This window comes from Orcinus orca, chromosome 4 (genome assembly GCF_937001465.1).
Source record: "Orcinus orca chromosome 4, mOrcOrc1.1, whole genome shotgun sequence".
In the NCBI taxonomy this organism is placed as follows: Eukaryota; Metazoa; Chordata; class Mammalia; order Artiodactyla; family Delphinidae; genus Orcinus; species Orcinus orca.
Window position 1 is genome coordinate 38066975 of NC_064562.1, and position 14602 is coordinate 38081576.

The following is a 14602-nucleotide window of genomic DNA, read 5'->3' on the forward strand; positions in this document are numbered from 1 at the left end:
ATCAGGTGCTTAATATCATTATTTTTACAGGTGTTTAATTATTGGCTTTAGACACAAATTCTAATAGAAATAGAAAGAAGAAAAAGTGAGACTAATTCCAAAGCTCTTTTGAAATTATCCTTAGTCCCTCCTGACATTTCCTTAACTGGCCTTTTGTTTTAATGTCTTCAACAGAAGAGTTCTCCTAATGCTGTGAGGTGTGGCTTTGGCTTAGCTGCCTTTCTTTTTTCCAGAGTTAGCCTTTGTCTATGCAGAACATTGCATCCTAGCTTTTGGATATCCCCACTAAACTTGGAGAAATTATGCCTTGCCATCCAACCTCTCTCCTGGAACACAATGTGATTTCTGACAGCATACCAGTTGCTCCACTTGACAGTGCTTGCTTGTCTCATTTCACTTGAATATTCACTGGTGAGTAAGAACAGAAGTGGAAAGTAATTACCACAGTTTATTATATGTTATTATATTATTATAAATAATATTATTTATTATATTTATAATATATATATTTATAATAATATTATAAATATTATTTATTATATGTTTCATGCCCATGATAATTACTTTTATAATGCCACTTGTGAATAAATTGATCAGATTAGGATGAATCACCTGACTGGCCAACAGCTATTGGAATGATCCTCCATGTGTGACTTGGAATTATTACAAAACGTGGCAGGATAGACCTGCCCAGCCATCGCAGCAGATGTTCATTTGTAATGCTGCCTTAAGGAATAAGGAGATGAGAGCAAATTGTTCCAGCAGCTCAGCCTGCCCTGCCAACAGTTCAGAGGAGGAGTTGCCAGTGGGGCTGGAGGTCTATGGGAACCTGGAACTTGTTTTCACAGTGGTGTCAGCCGTGATGACCGGCCTGCTCATGTTCTCCTTGGGATGCTCTGTGGAGATCCGGAGGCTCTGGTCGCACATCAGGAGACCCTGGGGCATTGCTGTGGGACTGCTCTGCCAGTTTGGGCTCATGCCTCTTGCTGCCTATCTCCTGGTCATCAGCTTCTCTCTGAAGCCAGTCCAAGCTATGGCTATCCTCATCATGGGGTGCTGCCCAGGGGGAACCATCTCTAACATTTTCACCTACTGGGTTGATGGAGATATGGATCTCAGGTAAGTTACACTAGGGAAGCTCAGCTGTCTTCCCCTGATAGCACTCTGCCAGGGATGGGGGTGGGGATGGGGGGGACTGACACCTTCGCGTTAAAAACTCTGCCAATCTAGGTAGATATTCCATTGGGAAACATTTTACACAGACTTGTTCGGTCCCAGAAGGACTTTCCTTTCTGAACTTAAAATTTACTTTGCTGTGATTGTCCTCTGTTTTACTGTCAACTACTTTTCTGAGTAGAGGGGTTGGGTTCATATGCAACAGTGAAAGCAGGTCTCCTTCCTCACCCAATGGCCCTTCCTAGGCGTGAACTCATTCTCACCCACGCTGATGGCTTTAACAACAGTCCTGGTTTCACAGTCTCCCAGGACATAGGTTCAGAATCCCAGGAAGCTAAGGATACTGGTTGGTAGCTATTGTAGTGGTGGTGGTGGCAGCAGCATAACCAGAATGAGGGCCTCATGGCTCTAATCAGCAAGTGATGCCCAAGCACCTACTTTATGAGATAAGTATTTTGGGGGACAGGATAAGGGAGCTTTAGGGGTATGTGATAGATGTATCCTGTTTTAAGTGGCTATTGAGTTGACTTGGGGAGCAACACAAAGACTTATGACTAAGACTGTTCTTTCTTGTTGTTTTGCCGATGTTTAACATTCATTACTAGAATCTCATTCCTTTCATTTAAGCCAGTGACCTTATTTCCAATTATGGTGTAGATAAATACCCCAGGAAACATTAAGCTTTATCATTCATTTACATTTTAATGAGATTGAATTAGTCACAGGTATTTTGGAGTACTTGTTTTGATGGCGAAAAGAGCATTTGAGGAAAAAACAGAGGAGTAACAACTGGAGAAAATGACAGGGCTAAAAACAGTGGTCTTTCTAGAATCTTTGCTTACTTCTGAACAAACTGTTTCACCTTTTGCCCAGAGAAAGAACTACTTATAAATTTAAATCTCTGTTCGATGTGTATGTCATTTAGTTGAGATTTATTATACAATGAATGAATCAGAGGTGCTGACCGTGCTGGGAGTTGACGTTAGTGAGTCAGCTGCAGGTATGGGTTTCTAGTTTCCTGCATGTGCTGAATGTTTAGCATATGGAACTTATTTCACCTATAAATTTTAATGGGTTCATGCCAAACAGACCAATAATTAATTTTCATATGGCTATGTTTCTAGTTACCCACTTATCAAAGATTTGAAATGAATCACTTGCATCGCTAATTTAACCCCCCCCCAGGGAAAGTGGCGGGGGGTGGGGTGGTGGTGGTGTGATGAATTGGGAGATTGGGATTGACATGTGTACACTAATATGTCTAAAATGGATAACTAATAAGAACCTGCTGTATGAAAAATAAATAAAATTAAATTAAAAAAAAACCCTAACGTGCACTGCTAATTCAAATTCAATTAAGTTGACCATTAACATAATAATTGGGAAATGATAAATATTCTTTACACAAAGTCCATATAACAGTGATAAATTCCAGGGCCTGAAAGTTTTTGGAAAGAAAAAGGAAACATAGTTATTAAGTACCCTGACAGGCATGGAGTCTATGCTTTCATGTATTTTCTTTCCCTTCTTTCTTGGCTCTCAAAATAACCTTGTAAATGGCCTTTTATTATTCTGAATTTTACAGCTGAGAAAATTGTGTCTCAGATTGGTTAAGTATGTTGCCAAATGCTACAAATGAGTATGGCAGAACTCAGATTTAAAAGCACATCTGTTTCTCATCAGCCTGAAATTTAGGGACTTTCTTCAATGCCATTTATTAACACAACTAGATCTTCTGAGCAGGAACATAAATCGTTAAGCAGTGTTCTCAAGCACTTCTGTTCTGGGAAAGAGAACATTTATTACCTTCATCTCTTATTAGCCCAAATTATAATAAAAACACCAATTAATAGGAAGTCTAGAAAAGATAAAGCTCATTTTACTTCCCTTAATTAGCTTTTAACTTTGGTCAAATTATTTAACCTATAAGCTTCATTCGTAAAACATGTTAAAATTGCCTATTCCCCACAAGGATGTATTTTAAGGAGGAAATATGTATGATGGATGCCAGGCACATAGTAGGTGTGTAGTAAATATTAGCTACTTTCCCATTTTTCTTATAAAATTTTGATTTTGAGACTCACAAACAAAAAACAAAACAAAAAACAAGCATAAAATTTAAATTCTAAGAAATGAAATTTTAAAATGGGGACTAAATATTAGATTTTCAAAAGCTTATAGATACAAGAGTAATAAATCTTAATTCTCAGTAAAAATTGCAAATAGGAAATTCAGTATTATCAAGTGAAACAATCTACAAGTTCACTATGTTTTTCTTACTTGATTACCAACAAAAATAACTTAAGCAAAACTCACTAGGCAGTCATTGATAGAAATTTTGTCTTTCATACTGGATAAAATCCAAGAGCATTTAGTACAACATCTTCATTTTACAAATGAGGAAATTTAGATTTAGTGCTCTTGAGATGAGCGCTAAACCTAAATGTGTTTCTCATGCCTTAACTCCATGCTTCATTCAATTTACTTGCAGTTCTCCATGCGTTCACACCAAACAAGGAGTTTCAGAATCAACATGTTTGAACCAGTTTCTGCATTCTGAGTATCTGATGCTGACACCAGTCATCCTCCCAGTCACCTGGACTCATCATCTTCGCAGTCCCTCCCCACCCCATGACTCCCCTTCATGCTTCACTTTCTTTAGTCAGTCCTCTGGCTAGTACTGTAGCCCACCCTCTTGATGTCACCCATAGCTATTGCTTCCTATCTGTCCACTGCCATCACCTCAGGTCAGGCACCACAGTTTCTTTCTTGGCCAATTGCAGTATCTTCTCAATGTTCTCTCTACCTTCAGTCTTTCCTTCATGGTTTTGTAGTAAGTGGATAAGGCAGGCTCTGGGGTCAGACTGCCTGTCTTTATATCCTGACTTGGGACCTCTTTCTGTAACTGGAAATCATAGTACTTCCTTCATGGTATTGTGAGGAGAAAAGGAACATGTTATACATGTAAAGGCTTCTCAACACCTGTTAAATTGGGTAGAACCTAAGCTGGGTCTAACTGACTCCTGCAGGTTTATTTACCATTAAACCCTTAAGCATAACAGGTCTTTGGTCAAAATGGACTATTAACTGTTTTTTTTTTTAAGATTTTATTTTTATTTATTTATTTATTTAGGCTGCACTGGGTCTTAGTTGTGGCACGCGGGATCTTTGTCGTAGCATGTGGGATCTAGTTCGCTGAACAGGGATTGAACCCCGGGCCCCTGCATTGGGAGCACAGAGTCTTACCCACTGGACCACCAGGGAAGTCCCTAGTAACTGTTCTTTAAACATACCCAGCACTTTTCCAACTTTCTTTTGCCCATTGTCTTCACAGGCTGCAACAACAGCTGGCCTGATCTGTCTCCTCCAATCATCCGTTATAACGGTTCTGGAAAACAGTTGGCCTACATGTATGAAGAGCCTTAAAATTATCTTGCCCCTGGACTCAGCTCTGCTGATCTTGGCAGGGCTCTCTCACATGTCCGGGGACAGGCTAAATGTGGACTGGCCATCTTGGATGGCCTCAGCTGGGACAATTGGGCTCTCCTCTCTGTGGCCTCTCATTCTCCAGCAGGCTAGCCTAGACCTAACCACATGACAGTGTCTGGGAAGCTTACAAGGTCTCTTGAGGCCTGAGCTTGAAAGCAGTTCACCATCACTTCCACCACATTCCAGTGGCTAATGCAAATTGCAAGGCTAGCCCAGATACAAGGACTGGAGAAGTAGATTCTGCCTCTCAATGGGGTGAGCTGCAAAGTCACAGTGCAGAGGGCATGGAAAAGAGCGGGAGAAAGAACTGGGGACATTTTTGCAATCTACTAAGGATGGACAGAATTCTTGCCTTGGACAGTAGGACATGAAAACTGAGATCTGGCAGTACAGTGTCATAGTTAAGTGCACCAGTCTGGAGCCAGAAAGTAGATCCATCCCTTGCTAGCTGGGCCCTCTTGGCAGGTTACGTAAATTCTCTATGCTTTAGTTTCCTCACTTCTAAAATAGGGAGAAACATAAGTTACCTCATGGGTTGTTGTAAGGATTGAATGAGTTAATATATATAAAGTGCTTAGAGTCTTACTGGCACAAAATGCTGTATGAGTTATTATTATTATTATATGGGTCAGGCAAAAGAACACTGTGTCAGGGGCCTGTGTTTTAGTCTCTGCTCAAGGAGCTGTGTGTCTTTCAGCATACCTTTCTGGACCTGTTTCCTCATTTGTAAAATCATTGGGTTAGACTTTCTGAGGTCCCTTTTTCTTTTACTTTTCCATTATGGTTTATTACAGGATATTGAATATATTTCCCTGTGCTATACAGTAGGACCTTATTGTTTATCCATTCTACATGTAATAGTTTGCATCTGCTAATCCCAAACTCCCAATCCATCCCTCCCCTGCCTACTTCCCCCCTTGCAATCACAAGTGTGTTCTCTATGTTTGTGAGTCTGTTCTGTTTCGTAGATAAGTTCATTTGTGTTATGTGTCTTTTTTCTACTGTGGTAAAATATACATAACATAGCATTTACCATTTTAACATTTTTAAGTGTACAGTTCAATGGCATTAAGTACATTCACATTGTTGTACAATCATCACCACCATCCACCTCTAGAACTTTTTCATCTTCCCAAATTGAAACTCTGTATCCCTTAAACAATAATTCCTCCTTCCCTTTAGGCCCTGGCAACCGCCATGCTACTTTCTGTTTCTATGCATTTGACTACTTTAGGTATCTCATATTAGTGAAGTCATAAAACACTTGTCCTTTTGTGTCTGGCCTATTTCACTTAGCATAATGTCTTCAAAGTGCAGCTATGTTGTAGCTTGTGTCAGAATTTCCTTTCTTTTTAAGGCTGAATAATAATCTATTGTATGCATATAAGACATTTTATTTATCCATTTATCCATTGATGGACACTTGGGTTGCTTCTTCCTTTTGGCTATTGTAAGTAATTCTTCCATGAACGCGGGTGTGCAAATATCTGTTGGAGTCCTTACTTTCAGTTCTTTTGGGTATAATCCAGAAATGGATCTGAGGCTTTTTTAAGTTTTAAGTATTTTGTGACAATAGGAAAAGAAAAGCAAATTATAAAGTCTAAGCATCCCCCTCTCCCACCCCAGTTTTTAGTGTTTCTCTGGAAACTATTTGGCAGAGATGCCTCTCCTCTGTCCCATAGCACTAAATATGCAATGCTTTCTTGTCATCTATCAGAGGACACTGCAGTAGCTGGGCTACTTTCAGCCTCACTAGGTCTCTGAGCTCCTCCGGGGCTTGTTCCTCTGCATGCTTAGAGCCAGCCTGGTGGTGGCAGGGGCTTGATATATGAGGGTGAATGACTGAAGGAAAGTTTCTGATTGCTCGTGTGTGTTACAAAAACTTCTCTTGAAATGCAATCAGTTTATTGGTACAACTTAGGACAGCTCCCACTGTCTTAAGTTTGATAACTTTTTTTTTTGGCCATACCATGTGGCTTGTGGGATCTCAGTTCCCCGACCATGGATTCAACCCTGGCCCCAGCATTGAAATCCTGGAATCCTAACCACTAGGCCACCAGGGAACTCTTAGTTTGATAACTTTTGTTATACGAGGTCTATTCTTCTGTGAGGACGTGTTTGTGTCCTCAGCGGCAGAGAAAGGATTCTGACCACTGGTGGTGGTAGAGCCTGAGGGATTCAGTGGCCAAATTTGACTTTTGAACTTTAAAGGAGCTCCTGATCCTTTAGCAGAAACCCTGAAACTGGGACTTCAGATTCTTCGGATCTGTCTGACAGGGCCTGGTGGAGAACTGAAGATCATCTTGAGAGACAGAACTTAGATTGAATCCATGTGACTTAGTGTGTTTCTAAGGTATATAATGCTATATACCTTAATTTCCTTGTCTATAAAATGAAAATAATACCTACCCATAGGGTTGTTTTATAGACGAAAAGAGAAAATGTATGTAATGAGGTCTGATACTTAGCAGGTGGTGCTCAATAAATGCTGGTTACCGTTCTTGAGAAGCAGCAGACAGGAGTAACATTTATATTTAGGGATGGAAAACCTGGCCTTGAACTCTTCTCTAGGCCCAAGTCTGTTGATCTGATCTTATAGCATATTCCATGTCCATCTGACTACCTAGATAATTTAAAAGTTTTTTTTCAGTAGGGAAGCAAGTGTGTACTTTCATAGTTTTGAGTGTCAGAGTTCCTGAGTTTATTGGTTTCAAACTAAAACAACAGGCGTATAATTTAAACCCCAATTGCAAAATGGTATACTTATCGACACTACATTTTAATATAATGCATATATATGTAATTTCCATGTTTTAAAGGAGGTTCAGGATTTACCTGTTTGTCCAGACTTGCTTAATCTGTCCCATTATTCTCTGTAATAGTTTGCAGATGGTGACACCATTCTTCTTAGTGCAAGTGGAATCTTGTTATACTGAAATCAGATTTTGCCAACAATTTTCCTATATGTGAACAGCCAAGAGACCCAGTTGACCACATCCTCTGTTTATGCTACATTGGAATTTCATGGCAGTAAAACAAAAGGTGTGACTATCCAATGCATTCAGACACGTTCACTTGTGCTTTTCCAGCTGGGCAGAGCACCAGGGTCATCTGTTGCCTTCCTTGACCATTACTGTGAACATTATGGGCGTGAAGTTGTATAAAGGGTGGAAGTAGTAACCTATGTAATCAAGGATATAGAATCAGTCTGATATAATCTCACACTTTGCTTCCCACAGTCATGAATCTTACCTTTCTGGTGTTTGAGCCATAGCCATAGAGGAGGAAAATTGTCTGCTAGTTCTCCAGAAGTTCAAGATCAAAGTGATGTAATATGGAATTCCTTTCAGGATGTGGTGATATGAAGAGCCAGGAATGTAGCACTATCATAGACTAGGAATTTGGAAAAGCGTTCCAGACACACGCTATTCTTGAATACAAAGGTTTGAGAGCTGTGGCAAGCTGGTTTTCTTCGTTAATCTGCTCTCTAGTTAGGAAGAAGACTGCTCAAAGTAAGCATTCTTTGTTTTTTTTTTGTTTTTTTTTGGCACGCGGCCCCCTCACTGCTGTGGCCCTTCCCGTTGCGGAGCACAGGCTCCAGACGCGCAGGCCCAGTGGCCATGGCTCACGGGCCCAGCCGCTCTGCGGCATATGGGATCTTCCCGGACCGGGGCACGAACCTGTGTCCCCTGCATCGGCAGGCGGACTCCCAACCACTGCGCCACCAGGGAAGCCCACAGTAAGCATTCTTAATAGAATAAGATAATTTTAAATCTCATATGGAGTGAAATATATGCAAGAACTGCTCAGAAAAGTTTGAAAAGAAAGATTTATGTGGAAGTGTCTGCTCTGTCGTATACAAAAATACACTATGAAAACACCATAATTAAAACAGTCTGATATTTGCTTAGGAAAAAAGGACATTTTGAACACACTTGAACGTATATATAATATATAATGAAGTTGGCACTTCAGTTTAGTGAAAAATTGTTTATTTGGAAAATTTAACACACTTGCCTCTCAATATAGAAGACAATAGATTAGTTTCATACCTTATACAATATAAATTTTAGATAAGTTAAAGATATAAATGTAAAATATAAACCTATGAAAAAGTAAAAAGTGGGGGCAATATTTGAATAACCTCAGGAGAGGGGGAAATCTTTAACAAGGCAAGGAACTTAGAAACCAGGAAAAAAAAAGGACAGATGGACAGATTTGACTATCTCACTCTTATTTATTATGGCAAAAGTCATAAGCATAGTAAAAATATAAAATAACCTTGGCAAAAATATTTGTATTACATTTGATGATATGTACCCTAATTTTAAAGTAGCTCCTACAGGTTGAGAAAAGAAAAATCAGACAAGAAATGCTGTTGAGAGGGGATATCCAAGAGGTTAATAAACATGAAAGAAAGCACAACCTTGTAGAGAGTCAGGTGTATAACAAAAGAAGAGTGAGATGCCGTTTTCAATGTTCTCATGAGAATTAAAAGGGATTGATTGCCTCCAGTGCAGGCAAGATTGTGAAATGCAACAAGCTCTTTTGAAAATAATCTAGAAGTATCTATTAAAATAAAAAACAGAAACTTTTGACACAGTGATTCCACTTTGGAGAATCTATTTTACAGAAGAGAAGAATTATTTCAAGTGAAATATATATAAGAATGTTTAATACATTCTTATAAATGTACATTATGTACATGTAAATGTACAATGTAAATGTACATGTACATTAAATGTACATTTAATACATTCTTATAATGAAAGAAAACTCAAACAATTTTTTCAGCATTAATGGAGTGATTGAAGAAATTATGGCATATTTATGTTGTACTCTGCAGTTCTTTTAAAAAAAATGAGTTTGTTATATCTGTTGCCCTGAAACATGCCTATGATATTAAGTGGAGAAAAAAACAAAAGCAACCAAGCTGCAGAGTAAGTTGCTTTAAAAAGAAAACAACAAAGCCTCTGTTCTCTAAACAGCAGCTATGAAACAGGATTGTTTAAATGAAAACAAAGAGGAGAAGGGATGTATACAAATATTTGTGAATTACCTAAGTCTGGTTTTCTGAAAGGGTCACCAATTAGTTAAATATTTGACAGTGCATCTTTGGGCTGGATTCCCAGATGGGAGATTGTTGGGTCAAAGTGTAAACACATGTGTAATTTTGCTAGCTATTACCAAACTCCCTCCAGGGGCTGTACCATTTTGCATTTAAAAAAATAATAAATTTATTTATTTATTTATTTTTGGCTGCGTTGGGTCTTCATTGCTGCACATGGTCTTTCTCTAGTTGTGGCAAGTGGGGGCTACTCTTCGTTGCGGTGTGCGAGCTTCTCATTGCGGTGGCTTCTCTTGTTGCGGCACACGGGCTTACTTGCTCCGCAGCATGTGGGATCTTCCCAGACCAGGGCTCGAACCCGTGTCCCCTGCACTGGCAGGCAGATTCTTAACCACTGTGCCACCAGGGAAGTCCTCATTTCACCAGCAGTGTTTGAGAGTACAGAAAGAGTATTTTTTTTTTTTTTTTTTTTGCGGTATGTGGTCCTCTCACTGCTGTGGCCTCTCCTGTTGCGGAGCGCCACCCAACCACTGCGCCACCAGGGAAGCCCAGAAGGAGTATTTTTAATATCATTGAAATATAATGGTTGCTGCTTTGCTGGGAATATAAACATTCTTCTGATAGAAAATGTCAAAGTTATCACAGACAGATTATTTTATAGACAGGGTAATTAGATGGAAACATTGGTGATTCATATTATGAGGAAGAATGATGTGTAACTTGCAGGCCTGATCAAGTGCTGGAGGACACTTGCTATCTCTGCAGCAAACCTTAGTCCTACAAAGGGTCTCCTTCCCCTCCTCGCTGGGCTGGGAGGTAGTGAGCCTCAGTTTCTAGGCCATTGGTACCGTTAACACAGGTTGGGCATATACTATGTGCAAGGCAGTCTGCTGTGAGAATTTAAACTATGAATATTAAAACCTTCCAAGACTCTTGAAGCCTAGTGTTGAAGGGAATAAACACTTGCTTTACCCCTGGGTTGTGTTGTATAATGTTCCGTGTGCCTCACCTCATCTGTAGAGCAGCATTAATCGTGTCTATAAACAGTTTGTATGTGCTTAAACAGATTGTGTAATTTTTCCCAGTGATTTAAACGTAAGTATTTTGTTGGCCTGAAGAATATCTCATTTCCATTTACCTTATTTCCCCTAATTTTACTGACTGATTTTGTTGCTGGTTTTATCACCCAGATAGGGACAAAATCCTATAAAGACAGAAAATAGATTCCTGGTTATCAGGGGCTGGGGGGAGAAGGGAATGGGGAGGGACTGCTAATGGGGTGGAGCTTCTTTTTGGGGTGATGAAAATATTCTGGAAATAGAATAGTACAGTCACATATACTAAAGATACTTTAAAATGAATGAATTTTATGGTCTATGAATTATATATCAATAAAGAACTGTACAAGGAAAAAAATGAATCCTTATAGTGACTAGCAGAATGTTTAGGACGAGTAAATGCTCATAAAATATGAGTTAATTGATAGATGGCAAGAACTGCAGGAAATCTTTTTCTAGACCACAAATACAGTCATCATTTGTTGAATAATAAAACAGGAGACAGTTTCAAGTAACTTACCCTACATAATCTCTAAGAAGTTGTACCCCAGGAGTTGTTTTTGGTAAGGACTAAATTCTTCATTTCAAACTTTCCCTCTTAAGCATCTACTTTAATTTTACTTTCAGCATCAGTATGACAACTTGTTCCACGGTGGTTGCCCTGGGAATGATGCCACTCTGCCTTTATCTCTACACCTCGTCCTGGAATCTTGAGCAGAATCTCACCATTCCATATCAGAACATAGGTCTGTATTGGGCTTGTGACATGAAATAGTAATAGTAATGGTGATGGTAATAATAATAGCTGTTGTTTACTATGTGTCTCCTTTATACAGGGGTTTAAATATGTTATCTAATTTAATTCTCCAAATAACCCTACAGTATAGATTCTATTACCAGTCCCATATCCTGTATTTTCAGAATTAGGGAGGTGAAGTAACTCGACCAAGGTCATGCAGCTGGTAAGTGCAGACTGGAATTCTGACTCGCGAATCTGATTGCAAAGTCCAAGCTCTTAACCCCTACAACGGTTCACTTTTGAAAACAAAGCCAGAAAACTTACTTACTAAAAAAACCAAACAACCCTTATATAATTCACTAGAAAGCAGTTAGACTCATTATGACCCACAGGTGAACTGAATCACAGTGGCTCTAATGAGACCTTAGTTCCCTCAGCCCCACCTTTTATATCACCTGTGGCCTTGACTTCTTTACTGATCAACATAAATGATTCCTATTGAGTATTAAAGCATATCCACATGTCACAACCACACCCATAGCTCTTTCATTATCTCCTTAAACTCTGAGAGCTCTGTGGACTCACTAGGATTGGAAGAAAAACTTGGTGAGATGATATGTCTATTCTGGTTTTATCAGAGTCTTTGGAGAATTGGTAGAAACCATGATTCATAAACTCCAAAGTGTCAATCTGGAGTCTCAAGTAATCACTTGGAGAGCTTACAACCATGGCCTATAATTCAGAACCATGAATAGAGCCATGTCCTGAAAACAGGTGAAGCCCACTGAATTTGTAAAATTTGAGTGAAATCTTAATTTAGAAATCATGATTTTATGTGCAACTTTTTCTTATCACTAAATTATTTAATATATTCTGTTTTAATAATATACTCTAAAAGGCACTTGTAAACAATTAAAGCCCCAAATATGAGCAACTCATATGACTTTGGAGCTAGTGTTGCAAGTGAGCAGATTTGGAAAGTAGCACTGGAAAATGTCAGTGTATGGATCCTATTGGCAAGTAGACCTCTGCTCTGTTGAGCCTGTCTTCAGTCACTTGTGTTAATTAAAAGATGTATTTCTCTACCTGCCTTTGGGTTACCTGGCTACACTTGGAAATATAAGAACTTCCTTTGGTTTCTGTAACAAATGCTGTTTTTGTCTTGTAATAGATATTCTTTACCTTGCAAAGCAAATCACCCATTGGCTTCAAATGGAGAAATAATAGCTATAGTTGTAGAGTGGTGACCCCATACACAGCAACCAAAGAATTTTGCAGACATAAAAGGGTCCTCCTGTTTTCTAATCTTTACATTTTCAGTTGTCTCTAAAATTCCATGTGATTGTTGAGGGATTCTGAGAGAAATGAGAGACTGTTTGTGACGGCATTCAGTGGTATCATATACCCTTCAAAGATTGTCTTCTAAACATTAACAAACATTTTTTTGGAAGTGGATGCAGAAATAAAATGCATCTTGAATTAAAGCTTTTATCTAATTGAAATAGACATAAATTGTTGAGAAATGGGTGGTCAGGGTGAGAGGGGATACCATCTGACAGATTTTTCTTCTCTTCAGGAATTACCCTTGTGTGCCTGACCATTCCTGTGGCCTTTGGTGTCTATGTGAATTATAGGTGGCCAAAACAATCCAAAATTATTCTTAAGGTAAGCAACTCCATGGGACAGTTAGCACACTTCAGAATCAGAGACTTCACAAATAGACGTAGGCAATGACCAGAACAAAGGGGCCAGTCAGACACAGCCCCACACCTAGCAATTTTCTTTAAGTGTCCTGCATTTTTGGATCCAGCCACCATATTTCCTCCACTCTAAGCCTTGCTTTGTCACTCCCATGGGCCCCTACACTGAGGCTTATGACACCCTGCAAAGCATGGAACTCGTGCTTTAGTGACAGAAAAGCTTAGGCCTGCGTGTGGCCAGAGAGCACCCATTTGTTCACAAGGCTTCACACAGGTGCTCTCAAGCAAAGGCTGTTCAAATCTGCATGAAATGGGGCCCATTGTTTATGAGTGTGGTTGGCTTCCTGGAACAGCAGGATGAAGGGCTGTCTTTCAGAAGCATTCCTGGGTGAGCCTCTAAAGATGGAGTTTGTACACACAGACAAGGGCTGTTGGCCACACGAATAACTGTCAGAATGAAATCATCCAGAATGCACTGAGGAGTCTGGCCCTGGAATGATGGGAGCTGGAACCCTCTACCTCCTCTTGACTTTCCAGGGTTGTCTTTTGTCTGCTGGGGAAACAAGCCAATGTCCTTGTTAAATGGCTTTTAAAATTATGTGGCTTACACAGCACAGGGAGATCAGCTCCGTGCTTTGTGACCACCTAGATGGGTGGGATAGGAAGGGTGGGAGGGAGACGCAAGAGGGAGGAGATAGGGGGATATATGTATATGTATAGCTGATTCACTTTGTTATACAGCAGCAACTAACACACCATTGTAAAGCAATTATCCTCCAATAAAGATGTTTAAAAAAATAAATAAATAAAAGAGGTTTTTAAAGACGGAAAAAAAAGTTATGTGGCTTGAGAGGAGGTGTTCTCAACAATGGTGTTCATCTCCTAGGGTGTTGTCCATTTTTCTGATTATGTATTGTTTTAGAAGATATATACTTTTATTATATACTGCTTTCATGAAGATTTAAAGAATGTTTTAGTTATTTTTTGCATTTGTAAAAAAAGACGTTTGGAGCTGATTGGAGGTTTGGCAAATAAATGTCAGTTCATTTTAGTTTGGGGTTTATGGTTTGGTTCAGTTTAAGCTCTCGATGTTTGGCTCTACCTGACAGAACATGCCACTCCATTTGCCTGCACGAATGGATGCTGCTTCCCCAGTTTGGCACAAGACTGAACAACTCCCTCTAGTCCTCCGATGAGATGGAGAACGAGAAGAGGGGTTGACAAGCAGACAAATTAGCTGGACACAGGGAGCTGGAGGAGGGCTTAGGTGCTGTGCGTCCGGATTGCACATGATGACTTTACTGTTATTTCAGTAGGAGAAAATTTCCAGTGTGGCAGTGTGTGGTTATAATTTTGTTTACAAAACAGGAGG

The 14602-nt window shown here is 39.5% G+C and overlaps 1 protein-coding gene across 4 annotated transcripts in view; it reads left to right on the forward strand.

Moving 5' to 3' along the window:
• The first annotated feature begins 603 nt into the window (after positions 1-603).
• SLC10A6 (solute carrier family 10 member 6) overlaps positions 604-14602 on the forward strand; it is a 33829-nt gene continuing 19830 nt past the window's right edge. For 2 of the 4 annotated variants that reach the window (XR_004479209.2, XM_033413411.2), the window contains exons 1-3: positions 686-1119; positions 11419-11537; positions 13107-13195. Coding sequence is in view for 3 of the 4 variants with exons in the window: in XM_033413411.2 (XP_033269302.1) it covers positions 707-1119; positions 11419-11537; positions 13107-13195 (621 nt within the window). In the remaining variant the exon portion in view is untranslated. Of the gene's footprint in view, positions 1120-11418; positions 11538-13106; positions 13196-14602 lie in introns of all 4 variants that reach the window. The other 2 variants (XM_004283995.3, XM_033413410.2) reach the window with 2 other exon arrangements.